Below are 15,819 nucleotides of genomic sequence, written 5' to 3' on the forward strand. Positions count from 1 at the left end.
CCGTCATACTAGCCTGCCCCTGGGCTCGTGGTAACTACGTTAAGCCACTGATGAGTATGCATCGTAGCTGATCATGCAGACACTGTGTATAGACTCTAAGTTGTCAGCATGAGCCAGAAAAAAAGATGTCTGAGTGGTTTTATGTGTTATATGATAAACTGTAACTTGCTGAGGCCCTTAAGCTATATAAAATTGCTTCAAATATAATGAGTCTGTGTATGCTTACCTGCAACAGGAAGTAGGCTTTCTACTAGTCTAGCTTGCTGAGAAGTGTTGCTTAGCAACGAGTGCAGGTGACCGGAAAAGGGCCTCGCTATTTACAAGAATGTGTGAGGCTTAACTCCATGTATCGAAGAGCTGCACAGGGTTGAGGCTACATCTTTTTAACCAGAAAAGGGTACACACAGTGCGATTAATATGGGAGGAGAAGCAGACATAGCTTCTGCAGGTGTGGATTGGTATTAGTAAACAAGGTTATACCAGTTTGAGACCTGTGTATGCAGTGCATTTATGTTGCTACTTAAATAGTTTCTGAAAGTTTTTAGAAGTTTCCTCTGAAGACTGATGTTGTGTAAGAAAGTGTCTAGAACAGTAGTTGATTTATTCCCCCCACTCATGGTTGTGTCCTCACGTGCGACGGAATGCTGGGTGGTGATCTTCAGATGGCACCGAAAAGGAATTTGCCAGTCCTCAGTAGTTTTCACATTATTGGCACAATGTGGATTCATTCTGGATTTTGCCTTTTCCCATGAGATTGAAAGAAATTTGGATGTGTGATAATTTATTTTTTTCTTTTTCTAAGACATTTTAGTCTCAAAGTGGAGGAGCCTTAAGTATTATTAAAACCCGAAGCCTGAAAAAAAAATGTCGGGACTGCTTTGATGAATGTTACATGTGATAACTTTATAGGGCATGTTTTTATCCTTGAACAATCTTTTTAACCTTTTTACAAACAAACTTTTTGCCTATACAAATGATAGAAAATGTGCATTAACATGTCTGCAACATGTAACAGAAAGCTACAGACATTGCATTCGCGTTAATCGTAGGTTTAAAAGGCGAGAGAATGAGCAGCACAGCCTGTTTTGTGTAGTAGCAAGTGACGCCTTGGATGTCGCGCACGTCCATTCCAGACAATTTGCAGGCAGTGGCGTCAACGTGATACTGCTTGCTACCCACAAAATCGAACAGAAGAGGGCGCAGTTATGCACTCTTTGTGATTTGCACTGATCTCCTGTATCACTAGCTAGCTGGGCAGCCGGCTAGCCAGCAGTTTTTTTCCTCCCAATACTTTCATCCATGATGGCGGAGGATAGCGAATCCGCAGCCAGCCAGCAGAGCTTGGAATTAGATGACCAGGACACATGCGGGATAGATGGAGACAACGAGGAAGAAAATGAACATATGCAAGGGTAAGTTTAGTAAGAAAAATGATCCTGCATAGAACATCACGAGCAGCTTGTGGAGCTCCTGACAAGCAGCCACACAGGGATGCGACCAGGCGGTGCATGCGGGCAGTGTAACAACAGTTATGGCTAGCCAGCTAAGTCGGCTGTGCAATCCATTCAGTGTACTAGTAAGATACCCAGCTTCTAACAAATTAGCTGCCCTGCTTGTTATACAGTGGCCTTTGCAGACCTACACCTGTCAGTGTCACAGTTTCACAAAGAGCGTAGGAACGTCAAGGCTTCAGGGTAGCAAGCTGGTTGGTTATCTGTTTATTAGCGACGCATCCCTGAAACGTGAGGTACCGTTAGCTAGCCTAGCTCTGACAGCATCTGAATGAAAGGGTGAAATTGTGCTAGGTGGCTAGCTGGTCCCTTGCAAGCTATACAAGAAGCCGTAGTGTTTGTCACGATTGTTTAGTGGTAGTGGCGGCGCAATACTAAAAGAAGCCTTTTGTTTTGAATCCTTCTAGTAGCGAAAGGTTATTTATGACTAACGATAAATTATGATAGTCAGTGCAATCTGCCGGTGACTTGGCAAACAAAGCATCATACAGCTAACATCAAACCAGCGTTAGTTTCAGTGAGGCTAACGGAAATGACAGTCTCCTTTTAATCATTGCTTGTCGTCAGGCAGACCAGAGCTGTTTCGGAGTTTTGCATCTCTGAAGCCTGCTAAGTTACGCACCCACTGGTTTAACAATACCAAATAAACACGTGCCTAGAGTATCGTATTTTAGTGCTGTTTGACCTGTAGCAACATTAATTATTAACCTTAAAAGCGCGTCGTGTTGCCGTGCAGGTCGTCTGGCACATTGCTACCGTATCAGATGGATGTTATAACGTTAGACTCATATCAAGGGATTGATTATTATAATATCGGTAACTTTTAATCGGTTTACATTTAAGTGAAATGTACTTTCAATGTATAATACTCTTTGTATGCATTTCCCCCCTCATATTTCATTGTTAACGCTTGGTTTGAACAGATAAACATAATTTCCAATTTTGAATGTCTCTTAATTGAACTAACAGAATGATGTGCAAGTGCCCATATAATGTAAAATGGGCTGCCCAACGGTTGGTTGGTAAATACATTGTTTGTGGAACCTAACCTGAATCTGATCATTATTAAGGCAATTAGTAGTGTCATTAAAATGGTTGTGCCCTCTCGCATTCTTTTTGTCTCTCCGGTTGACTGGGTGTGTGTGTGCACGTTTGCACGCGCCTGTCAGGAGCCCTGGGGGTGACATGGGAGCCAAAAAGAAGAAGAAGAAACAGAAGAGGAAGAAAGAAAAGCCAAGCTCGGGGGGAGCTAAATCAGATTCCGCTTCTGACTCACAAGAGATCAAGGTGAAACAAACAAAAAAGATGCTCGCATCTGGCCTTTTTGTTTTTTTAGGCTTCTGAAATTGTATGTTGACAGTTAAGGACATCCAGATTGTCCTTTTTTTTTCTGATGAAGCCTAGATAAGAAGCATGCACACATACACACTCTGATGAAGCCCAAGGACGAAGAAGGCACACAGATACACACTCCCCAATACCTTGTAAACATATTTACATATGTTTACAAACATATTTGCCACACAAACACACAAGAAGTCATACTAGGTCAAATCATCTTAACATCCTATCAAACTTGCTGGACAATTTTAGAGGGTTAGAAACACACTAACACTCACATACATGATCTCTACAGCAGAACCCAGCCATCCCCATGCAGAAGCTGCAGGACATCCAGAGGGCCATGGAGCTACTGAGCACCTGCCAAGGCCCGGCCAAGAACATCGATGAGGCCAGCAAGCACAAGTACCAGTTCTGGGACACACAACCTGTCCCTAAACTCAGTGAGTGCCCCTTTGCACCCAGTCATGAGTCCTTTTCCTTGTTCGGGCAAGAACTGGGTAACAGCTACGGTGGACTAGAAGAGTGAGTTTTAAAGTCGAAACTTAGCTGTGCAGTTAATTAGTTAGTTAGTCCATAGTTCTTAATCCACAACCCAGTAAGGGTAAGTGTAGATCCAGTCCATTCCTATCCAAGTTCTGTGAGCTGTTTTTCTGTACAATGACAATGACAATGAAATAAATGCCCCAAGCCTCTTAACTCTAACCTTAAACCTGTAGCCTAAGAAACCCAGGCTATTGCTGGGATGTAACAACATTGGATTCCCTGCTATCCCCTATCAAGGACCCTGATATTCTACCTCTTATCCCCCAATAGCTGCCCGTTACTATTTACACAAAACACGAATCATTGCACCCTAACAACCCTAACTTTGAGTTTGCTGTGGTCAGCAGGTGTAGGGGCAATACGAGGGCATTTTAACTTTGAATTCAATTTCACATAGGAGAGGAGCAAAAAGACAAGATGCAACCCTCGACTACTGCTAGACCAAACTTGCATCCTCAGGTGTGACCAGACATCACAATCACACTATAGTACTCAGTTTAGTCCCGTCTCAAACCTGTCAGTCTGGTTGCAACAGTATGTTCAGTGACATTTCAACAGCATTAGTGCCACCCCCCCCCCCCCCCCAAATGCATTTGTCCTCTGCAGTACCACCAGCACCGCCCCTTGGCTTATAGCGCTAATGTGTAAGTACATGTATACATATACAATGTATGTTTGTATGTATATGTGTATACAGGGACTATGTACTATGGATGTATGTATGTATGTATGTATGTGTACTATGTATGTACAGTATATGTGTATATATACATGTACTATGTATGTATGTATGTATGTATGTATGTATGAATGTATATGTATGTATGTATGTCTGTAAGTATGAATGTGTATGCATGTATGTATGGATGCATGCGTGTATGTGTGTGTGTGTATATATATACTATGTGTGTGTACTATGTATGGGCAGTAAGAGGGCACCTAACTGAATTATGAGTTGCTTTGTGGTGTGTTCACAGACGAGGTGGTGACAACCCACGGGCCCATCGAGCCGGATAAGGAGAACATCAGACAGGAGCCATACTCCCTCCCACAGGGCTTCATGTGGGACACGCTGGACCTGAGCAACAGTGAAGTGGTGAGAGAGTGTGTCTGTGTGGGCGCCCTCTGCTGGTGGAAGGGGGGGTTGTTTAGTATTCCCTGTCTGTGTATTTCCATATTTCCCCAGTTTTTGCTGGAGAATGTTGTGTAGCAACCCCTTGATTGACATTTCTACTGAGCCCCAACCCACGAGCTTTAGCGAGGGCTTTAGGTGTTTATGAACAGGAAGCACTTTGTTTCAACAATTCGAAGAGGTCAATCAATTTTTTTCAGTTTTACCAAATCAAATCAGAAAAAAAAAAATCAATGTCAGCTTGCTTATATATGTTCACCACACTGATCCACTGGCTTTCAGTGGAATCTGGTTTGGCTTCGCCCGCCTAGAACTAGATGAAGCGATACAAATAGTAGTAGCAACACTAGCAAGCATCAAAGAATTGAAGCTGCAGCAAGAAGAATTTGTACATTCATTCATCATTCATACATTGTTTCCTTAGGGCCAACGGGGTGTGGACAAAGGCTAGTGGTGGTGATGAATTAGTGGTGAAGTAGGAAGTATAGCGAACCCATACTGGTCAATGCCGATTGGATAAAGGCTGGTCCAGTGATTTTAAAAATTAGTCTACAGCCATTAGGATGCAACGACTGGAAACAATCCCCAATGAAGAGTGGCCAGACCCAATCTATTCACAAAGTGAATTTGTCTGGTTATACCAGGCTAATTGGTCTATGCCCCTAACCCAAAATAATCCATATCAAGAGTTACCATGGAAGTGAATTTGTGGAAGGGTAACACCAGGCTAACTTGTCATATAGTACATAAAGAACCATGTTGCCTGGAATGCTTCTAAAGAAGGATGAAGAATTCAGTAACACTCTCTGTCTCTCTCCCAGCTGAAGGAGTTGTATACCTTGCTGAATGAGAACTACGTAGAGGACGATGATAACATGTTCCGATTCGACTACTCCCCTAACTTTTTGAAATGGTAAGAGTGCATTCAGGGAAAATAAATGCTGTATGCTTAATTAATTACAATGGGAGGACTGATATCTGTATAGTCTGTCCATACACCTGGTCTTGTCAGTACATTAAATAGTTGTGTTGTGTGCTTGTTCTCTTCTTCTCAGCAACCCCCCCCCCCCCCCCCCTCAACCTCTAGCTAGCTGTTTCTGACACACTTTGGAGAAATGTAGCCATCTTCATGTGATTCAGTATTCTTTACCTCAGTCTGCCCTAATTAACGACACCATTAATAGATCAGCAGGTTTATATTTAGTAACATGCCAGATACGCTTAAATTTAGCATGTCTGTGTTCCTCACGTGGCTTTTTCTCTTTTGTGATTGAAGTGGCGTAGCTTTTGTTAGACCCGGATAGTCTGCCACAGCTCTGAGGAGACAAGAAGTGACTGTATGAGATTTGACTGCTGTCTAAACAGTTTTTCTCTGTGTTCATCACTTTGTCTTTCCTGCCACCTTCTCACTCACTGCGTTCTCTCCTTCCTCGCTTCGATGTCTTCCTCTACTCACTCCTCTGTTTTGGGTTCGGTGGCATTCACCCCTCCCCCCGTCTCCCACCCATTTCTCCATCCTTCTCTTGTTGTGTCTCTCCATCAGGGCGTTGCGGCCCCCCGGCTGGCTCACGCAGTGGCACTGCGGGGTGAGGGTCTCCTCCAATAAGAAGCTGGTTGGCTTCATCAGCGCCATCCCTGCTGATATTCACATCTACGACACGTGAGTTTACTCGTCCAATCACATTATGCCTCTCACATTTTTAAAAGGATTGCCATTCCCACAGGCAATAGAGGTATAATTATTAACTGATTATTATAATATTATAATTATTGACCATCACTTCCAACCCACTAATATATGTGTACCAAAACCTCTTTTTTTTCTTTTTTTTTCCCCCCAGGTTAAAGGGGATGGTGGAGATCAATTTTTTGTGTGTGCATAAAAAGTTGCGCTCGAAGCGGGTAGCTCCAGTGCTCATCCGTGAGATCACACGCCGGGTGAACCTGGAGGGAATATTCCAGGCTGTGTACACTGCTGGTGTTGTTTTGCCTAAACCTGTATCCACATGCAGGTAAAGTCTGTCTTACACACACACACACACACAACTTTCTACTTCATTAATAAATGCACTGTGCTCTACTACACCATAACAGACATCTGCATACAACTGATTACACAAAGAAGAATCCATGTTTCAATGGTGTCTGGTAGCTGCCCAAGTAGTTATCTTGTTTAACCCCTTGTCATACATGATTGGCCATTCTTTCAAATATTCGTAGTTCAAGCATGTTCAATCATCCGACCTGCGATCTCAAGCAGGTTGCTTTCCTGAAGTAGAGGCACACTAAACCAAAATTGGTTGTTATTTTAACACAGCTGCTGGGTAATTAGGACCAACCCAATGCTGGGTCAATCTAGTCCATCCAAATTGGTTAACATTACTTTTGTAACAACAATGTTGGGTTGACCGAATCCCAACAGATGGGTTTATTTCACCCAGTAACTTCAGACCATATGCTAGTTTGTGTTAAAACACAATACTTCATCTGTACAAACTAAACATTTTCACAAAGTTATGTTGAAAGTCACAAATTCTAATTCCAGCCCAATTTATAAGCTAATGTAGCATACTATCGATTATCTAGGCTTGTATTAAATAACAGGTAGTCAACACAGAGAAAAATTAAATAAGTTAGACAGAAAGACTTCAGACAATAGATTTTTCTATTTTTCAACATAACAGGCCTGGGTGAATCACACTGTTCCATCTGTTTTAGGTGTTACTAAAACCACCGGTAAATTAAACACAAAATAGACAGGCATCAGTCACTAGTTACGTTAGCCAGAAATGACTTGAATGTCCATCTTTGGGAATCTTTGCGATTGAGTTGGACTAACATGACACTTTAAAAATAGGCTTTGCATCACTATATGGTGTTTAACTAGTTTAATGTTAATTGTCTTTGAGGCATTATCAAACATTAGCTATCAACAAATTAAGCCCGCAAACTGCAACAGTATCAATTAGGGCTGAACGATTTGGGAAAATAATCTAATTGCGATTTTTTACCAAAATATTGCGATTGCGATTTAATATGCGATTTTTTTTTTTCTTTTTTCCCCCAACAAAACGTAATGAATGATTTAAATATGCACAATAACACAATATTAGATACATTTAGTGTAAAATATTCTTTCCCACATTTTACATTTTTATTTAACTGCTCATTACAGAAACGAGAACAACAAATCGGTGACTTTGCCACTGTGCATTTAAGTCATTTTAAAAAAGTCATTTTAAGTATAAACACTAGGCATGCACTTTTTAAACACTGTGTGCAAAATGTACCATCTTAAAAAAAAAAAAAAAAAAAACTTTTTTTTTTTTTTTATACCACGTTTTTTAATCGCGAACGTTGCGGTTAGAAAATCGCGTTCTATCATATCGCGATTAAATCGCAAATGCAATTAATCGTTCAGCCCTAGTATCAATCATCTCACAAAGGACATATCTGTGCTGGATTAAAAAAATTTAGATATAAACCTTTATTTCTCAAAAAAAAAATCGGCCTGTTTTCCAGTGCATGTTGAAAACTGCTGGACAGGATATATGGAAGAATAACAAATTATTAAATCTGTTACATAGCTCAAATAATAAATAAATTGAGTTACCCAGTGGTTAAGGTCTCAGACTTTTGGACCTCACCCCAACTCTACAGTATACTTTGTGTAATCAGTTGTATGCCATGTCATTATGGTGTAGTAGTCCACATAGCTGGACACTGCGCAGATGTATTGCAGTGTGGTCAATTTTAGTCATACCCCGGGATTTACGTTCATGTGATTGGCTAAAATTATAAGTGACATCTGATAAGCTGCAGAGAATGTCTTTTCTTGAAACAGATGCTTTTGTGAATCAAGCAGCGTCAGGAAAGGTTTCAGAAATCCACAAATAAGTGCAGGGATGTTGGAGTGAAATGCATTTTCATTAGTCTGTAAATAAATGTACATTTGTGAATTTTGAAACTACTCTAACTACGTATACAGACCCCACTCATGTACACAGTGGTATACAACTCTGTCCTAGTCCACTAACAATACAGTGCCTGTTGCCATGGAAATTATGACATGAAACATATCATTTTTACAAAATTGATAACTTTGTGTGTATATGTTTTGCAGATACTGGCATCGTTCTTTGAACCCCAGGAAGCTAGTGGAGGTGAAGTTCTCTCACCTAAGCAGAAACATGACGTTACAGAGAACTATGAAGTTATACAGACTTCCAGATGTGAGTATACACACACACACACCTGTACATAGGGGTGGTGTCAGTAACACAAGTGTGACACTATCATCCATGGTTGTCACAACAGCTCTAAAATTTGTAAAACATTAAGGAATTCTGGAATTCCATGACTTACCACACACACTAATGTGTTGTGTTGCCATTGCCCTCTCTTCATTGACTTCCATATGTTTAGCAGCCAAGGTTAAAAAGCAGCTGTAGCCTCTACAAAGTGTATAATGCATACTAAAGAATCTTAGTACAGTGCACTATTATGTTCTTTGTTTCGACACTGGGTGGTCTGTGCAGAGGAGGAAATAAACAAACATGCATGTTGAGGAGGAAATTAACAAACATGCATGATGCGTTCATGCCTTGAATACTGAATAGTACCGGAACGGTCACAGTAGTAAGTGTCTTCATGGTGTCCCAGCAAAGCAGGAAGTGTTGAACGTTGCTCATGTCAGTTCAACTCTTCTGTGCTTGGAACATTCTCAACATTTTCGGCCTGTTGTCCTCATCATCATCTTTCTTTCCTCCAGAGCACGCGCACCCCTGGTCTGAGGCACATGACGGAGGCGGACGTGCCTCAGGTGACTTCTCTCCTGCTGAAGCACCTGAGTCAGTTCCACCTGAGGCCAGTCATGCGAGAGGAAGAGGTGCACCACTGGTTCTTGCCACAAGACAACATCATCGACACATTCGTAGTGGAGGTAAACGTGCCGATACATATAGCAGAATTTCAGTGGGGGTCAAATCTGATGTGCTAGTCAGCTGATCCCACTTTCTTATTCAATGGATTTTGGTTCGTCTGTGGTGTTCACTAGTGACCAGGGATGGGGCGGTGTAAATGGAGACATTTCGCCTTTAAATGTCTTATGATCAGTGCTCTGCCCATAATACACCACGGTTTTGTGTAACCTATTCCTGACCAGACTAGACCTAAGGCTAACGCATAAAAAAAACTCCAAATTACCTTTCATATCAAAACCTTATGTAGTAAAATACGAGGTGCGATCAAAAACTACAGACAATGCGCCATTAAAAAGCAAAAACCATACCCGATTTAAATTTGGCTGCAAGGTCAAGGTTATCACCTTGTGCGGTGACCCACCACTCCCAGTTCTGCCACGCTTGGAGCGTGAATTTAACACGATTGTCGCTCTCCACCACCCTGCGACCTCTTCCTCTTCCCCAAGATGAAGTTCAAGCTGAAGGGTCACTGTTTTGACACAGTGGAGGAGATCCAAAGCGCATTGCAGATGGTGCTGGATACGCTTTAAGAGTGGGGCTTCCAGGGAGCGTCCCAAGCATGGCAGGAGCACCTGAGAGGGGCGTATCGCTGTACAAGGTGACTACCTCGAAGGAGATGGGGGCCAAATGTTCCTGCTTTTTATCGGCGCAGCAACGTCTCAACAACTTTTCATATCACCACATGAATCTCTCGCTCTTGTAAATATAAGATTGTATGTAAAATAATTAGTGCTGTCAGTTTAACGCGTTATTAACGGCGTTAACGCAAACCCATTTTAACGCCGTACATTTTTTTATCGCGAGATTAACGCGAGTTTTTTTTTTTAGATTAACATTCTTTTTGGCCTTGCAAACTCTGTAGTAGGCTAACATTACGGTTTGAGTGAATGGTGAGCGCAATACGGCGAAATGGATGATAAAAAGCTTCTGAATGGAAAGTTTACTTTTAAAAGAAGCGAGCTTCACTGTTGTCTGAAAATGTCAACAGGCAGCTGGCTGAAAGCAAAGAAGTAGTAGGCTTACCTTTTATTGGTAACCTAACTGTTACGGTTCATTGTTTCTGAAATAAGAGGCCTGACTGCTATGTTCCCAGCAAACTTGAAAAAAAGAAAATATTAAGCCATGGTTTAACTGCACTATAGGCTGAGTCCTTGTTTACCTGAAATGTGCACTTTATAATTTTATTTTGTACCGCCCTGTTTGGCAATGTTGGTTTTCAATAAAATAAAACATTTGCATAAAGCAAGCCAATCCACTTTTCCATGTTGATAAGGGCATTCAAATAAAAAAAAAGATTGAAAACAAATAATAAACGAAGGGACATTTAGAATAGATACAAATTTGCGATTAATCGCGATTCATTTTGAGTTAACTTTGACATAAATGCGATTAAGCGCGATTAAATATTTTAATCGTTTGACAGCACTAAAAATAATCCTTTTGCGCTCCCCCCCCTCCCCCCCACCCACAGAGTCCTGGTGGCGTTCTGACAGACTTGACCAGTTTCTACACCCTCCCCTCTACAGTAATGCACCACCCACAGCACAAGTCTCTCAAGGCAGCTTACTCCTTCTACAGCGTCCACACACAGACTCCCCTCATCGACCTGATGAACGATGCTCTCATACTGGCCAAACTGGTAAGCCGCACTGGGACCTTCGTAGATAACGATAATGAATATGTAAGTGTGAGCAGGCTTTTAAGGCTTAACCAGAAATGGAGACCGGGAGATCTATGAATCCTGAGCACAGTTTTAGAGGTCTTGCCAATAGGGTGTTAAAGACGGTGCATCTTCTGTAAATGGTCAATTGTTGATGTGCGACATGAATGTATATCCTCCTGTAACAGTAAATTCATAATATGAAAACACAATAATATATAAAATATTATCAAAAATGTTTTCTGTCACACAAAAGTTGGTGGAACTCATTTGTATTTTTCTGCTTCTGTTGAGTAGAAAGGCTTTGATGTGTTCAATGCTCTGGACCTAATGGAGAACAAGACCTTCCTGGAGAAGCTCAAGTTTGGCATTGGAGATGGCAATCTGCAGTATTATCTCTACAACTGGAAGTGCCCACCAATGGAGCCAGATAAGGTGAGGTGGTTCTAATGGATATGGTAGTGAAACCATTGATCTAGGACATTAGGAGACTGAGAAGCTCCACTAGGAGACTCCACTTGTTATGTCTAGCTTCTGTGCTACAATAAAGTGCATTAGTGGAAGGAACTTGAAGGGAAGCAGATCGCTTAGTCTGGGGGAAAAAACATTTTTTGCTGATGGTAATCCTTTTAAATAGAGAAGCTTCCTAGATGCATCAATTAAACTGCATAGACTTAAACCTAAATGGCAGTAAAATGATTGATTAGCATTAACATGTATTTTACATTGAGTATCCCATTATGTCAGCCTAGCGTCAACATAGCATCGTCTCTCTGAGTACCTCAAACCACTCGAGTTTTCCTTTTTTCGGAACTCCAACCTCGTGTGGCATTCAATTACATTAACCCCCTGGTCAGTTGATGGCTCTCTGCTGCTTTGGCGGTCATCATGTAACCTTGTGTCTGCTGTCTGTCTCATTCTCCTCAGGTTGGACTTGTTCTACAGTAAAGACGCCACACTCACTCAGAGGGCCACTCCCACCTCTCCATCTGATCTGGACGTTGAGGTAGTCCTCAGGAACAAAACTTTAAAATTAAAAAAATAATTAAAAAAAAAGACGACGAGAAACCCAAACCTGTCAAAACTGAACGCTAAGACTTTTAAGCTGCTCTTGTGATCACCACCTGAGGGCGCTCTCTCCTCCTCGTTATCCTGAATGTGAATGGCACCATCCATGTCAAAGTGGCTCATACAAAAACAAGATCTCTCTCCATCACGACTACATACAGTTCACAATTTTAACTCCCGTCAACTGTGCACAAACATACATACACAAACGCCATCCATTCAGTGCATTTTCATGCTTATTATCATAATACCGTGGTCTACCTGCACACACAATTCATTGGAGGGAGTTGTGTATGACATTGTTATTTTTTTTGTTTGTTTGTTTGATTATTTTGTACAGTTAAGGTGCATCAGTGTTTGACAAAACATTTAGAACTCTGTACAGTTACTGGCAGATATTTATTATCCGTTGTTATGTGGGGCGGGAGGGGAATGGTTACAATCCAGTTTGTTTTTGTGATTTCTTTTCCCCAATCAGAGCCTCTATTGTTTGAATTGGGGGTGGGGTGGGGTGGGGTGACGACTAATGGGGGTGGGAGGTAATGTGGGTATTTCCAAGGAAGAATGTATTTTGCATTTTTGAAGCACAACCTAAACATAAATGAACAGATTGCTCTGTGGTGCGTTGTTTTACTTTCATGTTTTGGGTTGTTTTTTTTATGTAATTTTGCTGTGTACGTTTGGAGTGTTTGGGTTGTGAGGAGACAATGTTCTAGACCTGTTTAAATTATAATTTAGCAGGGGAAGCTTGCAGGTAGAATATCCTCACTACATACATATTCCTGACGATGCTGATAGTATTTTCTGTTTAAGTTATGGTATGTTTTAATTCATTTCCTGGCAGTATTTGTCCTTTTTTATTTTAGAATAAAATCAAGAACAAGACAAATAGATGTTTGAAAAGGTACCCACTTGTTCTGATATGGTGAGGAGAATCCAGCACGTGGTGCACAGCCATTCTCCTTCACACAGAAACAGTGATTGTTTTAAAAGCCATCACATTGTGAATTCTTACGTTTCATTTGAGGAATGTTCATGGGTGACAAAAAAAAGCATGGATTACCACAGATTTAGTCAAAACAAAAACGACAACCCTTGCACTACCCAAGGGCTTCTCAACATGACTTGCTTTAAAAATGGTTTCTGGCGATTTTTTTTTTTTTTTTTTCTCTCTGTGAAATCGAACCGTGTCAAAACGTCTAAACAATCCAACCAGATGATCCAAGTGTCTGCGGTACTGTTGTTGTAATATCTCGCAATAGAAGCACCCTGCAGATGTCGTATTGCTCTGGGATGCTATTCTGAAGCCTGGTTGTATGCGCATGCACATGAGCCATGTTTGTACGTGTTGTGGTATGAATGCCCAGAAATTGGAGCCGCTATGACAACACCCAAAGTACTTGCCTTATTTGAGAGGTTTTCTTTTTTTAATATAAAATGTGTAGTTTTGAAATGCTCAGCTTTCTCTTTCTGAAAACAATATTTTTATTGAGCTCCATCGCAAGTTGTTTAAGAAATTGAAAATTTACCAGCACCATGAGTACATGACGATCATCCAACTATGGGAATTGTTTTAAATATAGTACACAGTGAATTATACCAGCATGGATTTGACTGAAAATAAATTCATCCAAATTATGAGACTAAATTACATGGTGTGTGATTTTCTTTCAGTGTCTCCAGTCTCTCAAGTCCTGTTCAAGTTTTCTACTTCAATTTCTTCTTTTTAGGTTTGCGAATTTTAGAGGGATTTGGAACAATCCTCTTTACTTTCAGAGGTTGTAAACAAGAGGAGGACAGGACTGGGCTCCTAGGAGTTTCTTCAAGTTTACGTTTTTGTCCTCTTGCCTGTTCCCCCTCCACTTCCTCCTCCTCATAGCCGTCCCTAGAGTCCACTGCAGGTGTAGGTAGCCAAGGGACATCTAACGATGGGACCTTGGGCACTATGGCTGCCACGGTGTCTGTGAACGCTGGAGCTTCACGCTTAAATCCGAGGGCCAGGACGCATTTCAGCCCCATGACGCCAGCAAGGTTTTCACTCAATCTTGGCACCTGGCAGGCTGGCACGAAACGGGTTTTACTCAATGGGATTAGGTGCTGTGTCATGTGTTTGGGTTTGACCGAGTTGCACACAAGCACGAGGCACAGCTCATTCCTTTCCAGTCCCTTGGTGACCTCGTTTATGCCGATGGCTAGTTGCTTCCTCACGGCGACGTCCGTCCAGCCTTGCTTAGAGGTCTGAGCAGACACAGGCTGAACATCCATTTTTTCGGGTGAAGGTTCTTTGTCTTCCTCCTGTTTTTTCAATTTCTTTCTATTTCCCCATGTTCGAAAGACCTTCACTTCCCTCTTTTGGAGACCAATTTCTGAGATTATACCTTTTAAGGTATCGAGAATGAAGTGCATTTGGTCACTGTTCAGAGGACTCCAGCGATACTCAAATGGACTGTTGAGGGAAGTCTTCACGGGAATGGGTTTCTTCTTTGATTTCTTGCCTGCTTTCGTTTGTGTTGCCATTCTCGCCAATCTTTTTAATGTGTGTGCTGCAAAAATGAGAGAATAATTGTCAAATAGGCACTCTGCAATATCAGTTAAGTCTTTACTGTAAAGCCAAAGTCTGAGCTCAGCACCTCCCAGCATGCGTGTGTTGTCATGGCGTGCCTTGCTAGTCTCGCTAGTTTCACATCGTTTCCAACACAGTTTTGAATCTGGGGCTACCGTACATTCTGTTGACATTTGTATTGTAGCTGAAAAAACCGCTACCTGGCTAAAGAATTAAGTTAAATGGCACTGTGTTTGAAAGCCTGTAGTTTGTTTGGAGATATTAGCTATTTTAGTGGTTACAGATGTTGTATTACTTTTTATATGCATTACATTCTTCATTTAACACGGCTAGCTATGCAGCTTACGTTAGCGTTTCCCCTGCGTTGTTAATATGACCATTAATTCACCATGAATTGGCAGCTATGATTAGATATGTAACGTACACTGTTAACATAGCTAACAAGCCATCTCAACTGCTAGGCAGGCTTATCATGGTATGTCAAGATTTGTTCCCCAGAATTAATAAATTCAGAGCTCTTTTAACATGGAAAACAGTTTTACCACTAGACGCACACTTTTTATGTTTACTAACTAAGATAACAAGTCACTTACCGGTTCAGAAATGCTGTTTATCGAGCGTCAGGCATGGTGTCAGGGCGCCGCCATTGTCTGAAATTCGCCAATTTATTCCTTCCCCCTGGAACAACCGGCTTTTAACAGACTTATGTTCCAGCCAGTGTCCTAGCAACATTTACCCTTCGGTAGGGTCGTTCCGAACATTCTAATAAAATAATGATTTCGTCAACCATGTAAGATTTTAAAATAACAATATAAATATATTTGATGGATCCAGCTATTTTTTAGAACATTCAATTTACAACATTCTACACAACAGTGTAACGGTACTTGCTGAAGGCTGTTAACCGTCCTAAGGTGACCAGATTTCTGTGACAAATTCCGGGGACATTTTCAGTTCAGACACGTAAACACCTCCAAAACAGTGTAATGTTTTTATCTTTGTAAACGAAAAACATG

The 15,819-nt window shown here is 41.3% G+C and overlaps 2 protein-coding genes across 3 annotated transcripts; one reads left to right on the plus strand and one right to left on the minus strand.

Moving 5' to 3' along the window:
- Positions 1-1,216: 1,216 nt before the first annotated feature.
- On the plus strand, positions 1,217-13,888 carry nmt2 (N-myristoyltransferase 2). 2 transcript variants are annotated; one of them, XM_012818149.3, is made up of 12 exons: positions 1,217-1,412; positions 2,681-2,798; positions 3,151-3,295; positions 4,376-4,494; positions 5,352-5,443; positions 6,074-6,190; positions 6,372-6,542; positions 8,654-8,762; positions 9,302-9,472; positions 10,984-11,151; positions 11,470-11,607; positions 12,100-13,888. In XM_012818149.3, exons 1-12 carry the CDS (start codon positions 1,300-1,302, stop codon positions 12,118-12,120), a joined length of 1,482 nt encoding a protein of 493 aa, XP_012673603.1. In that variant the 5' UTR covers positions 1,217-1,299; the 3' UTR covers positions 12,121-13,888. The 2 variants fall into 2 exon arrangements, with proteins under 2 accessions (XP_012673603.1, XP_012673602.1); XM_012818148.2 differs by having other exon boundaries at positions 1,220-1,412; positions 3,148-3,295.
- On the minus strand, positions 13,702-15,770 carry rpp38 (ribonuclease P/MRP 38 subunit). The gene is made up of 2 exons (XM_012818174.3): positions 15,397-15,770; positions 13,702-14,783 (listed from the first exon to the last, which is right to left on the minus strand). Exon 2 carries the CDS (start codon positions 14,755-14,757, stop codon positions 13,948-13,950), a length of 810 nt encoding a protein of 269 aa, XP_012673628.1. The 5' UTR covers positions 14,758-14,783; positions 15,397-15,770; the 3' UTR covers positions 13,702-13,947.
- Between the last annotated feature and the right edge of the window lie 49 nt (positions 15,771-15,819).

Source organism: Clupea harengus, chromosome 11 (assembly GCF_900700415.2).
Source record: "Clupea harengus chromosome 11, Ch_v2.0.2, whole genome shotgun sequence".
NCBI classification, from domain to species: Eukaryota; Metazoa; Chordata; class Actinopteri; order Clupeiformes; family Clupeidae; genus Clupea; species Clupea harengus.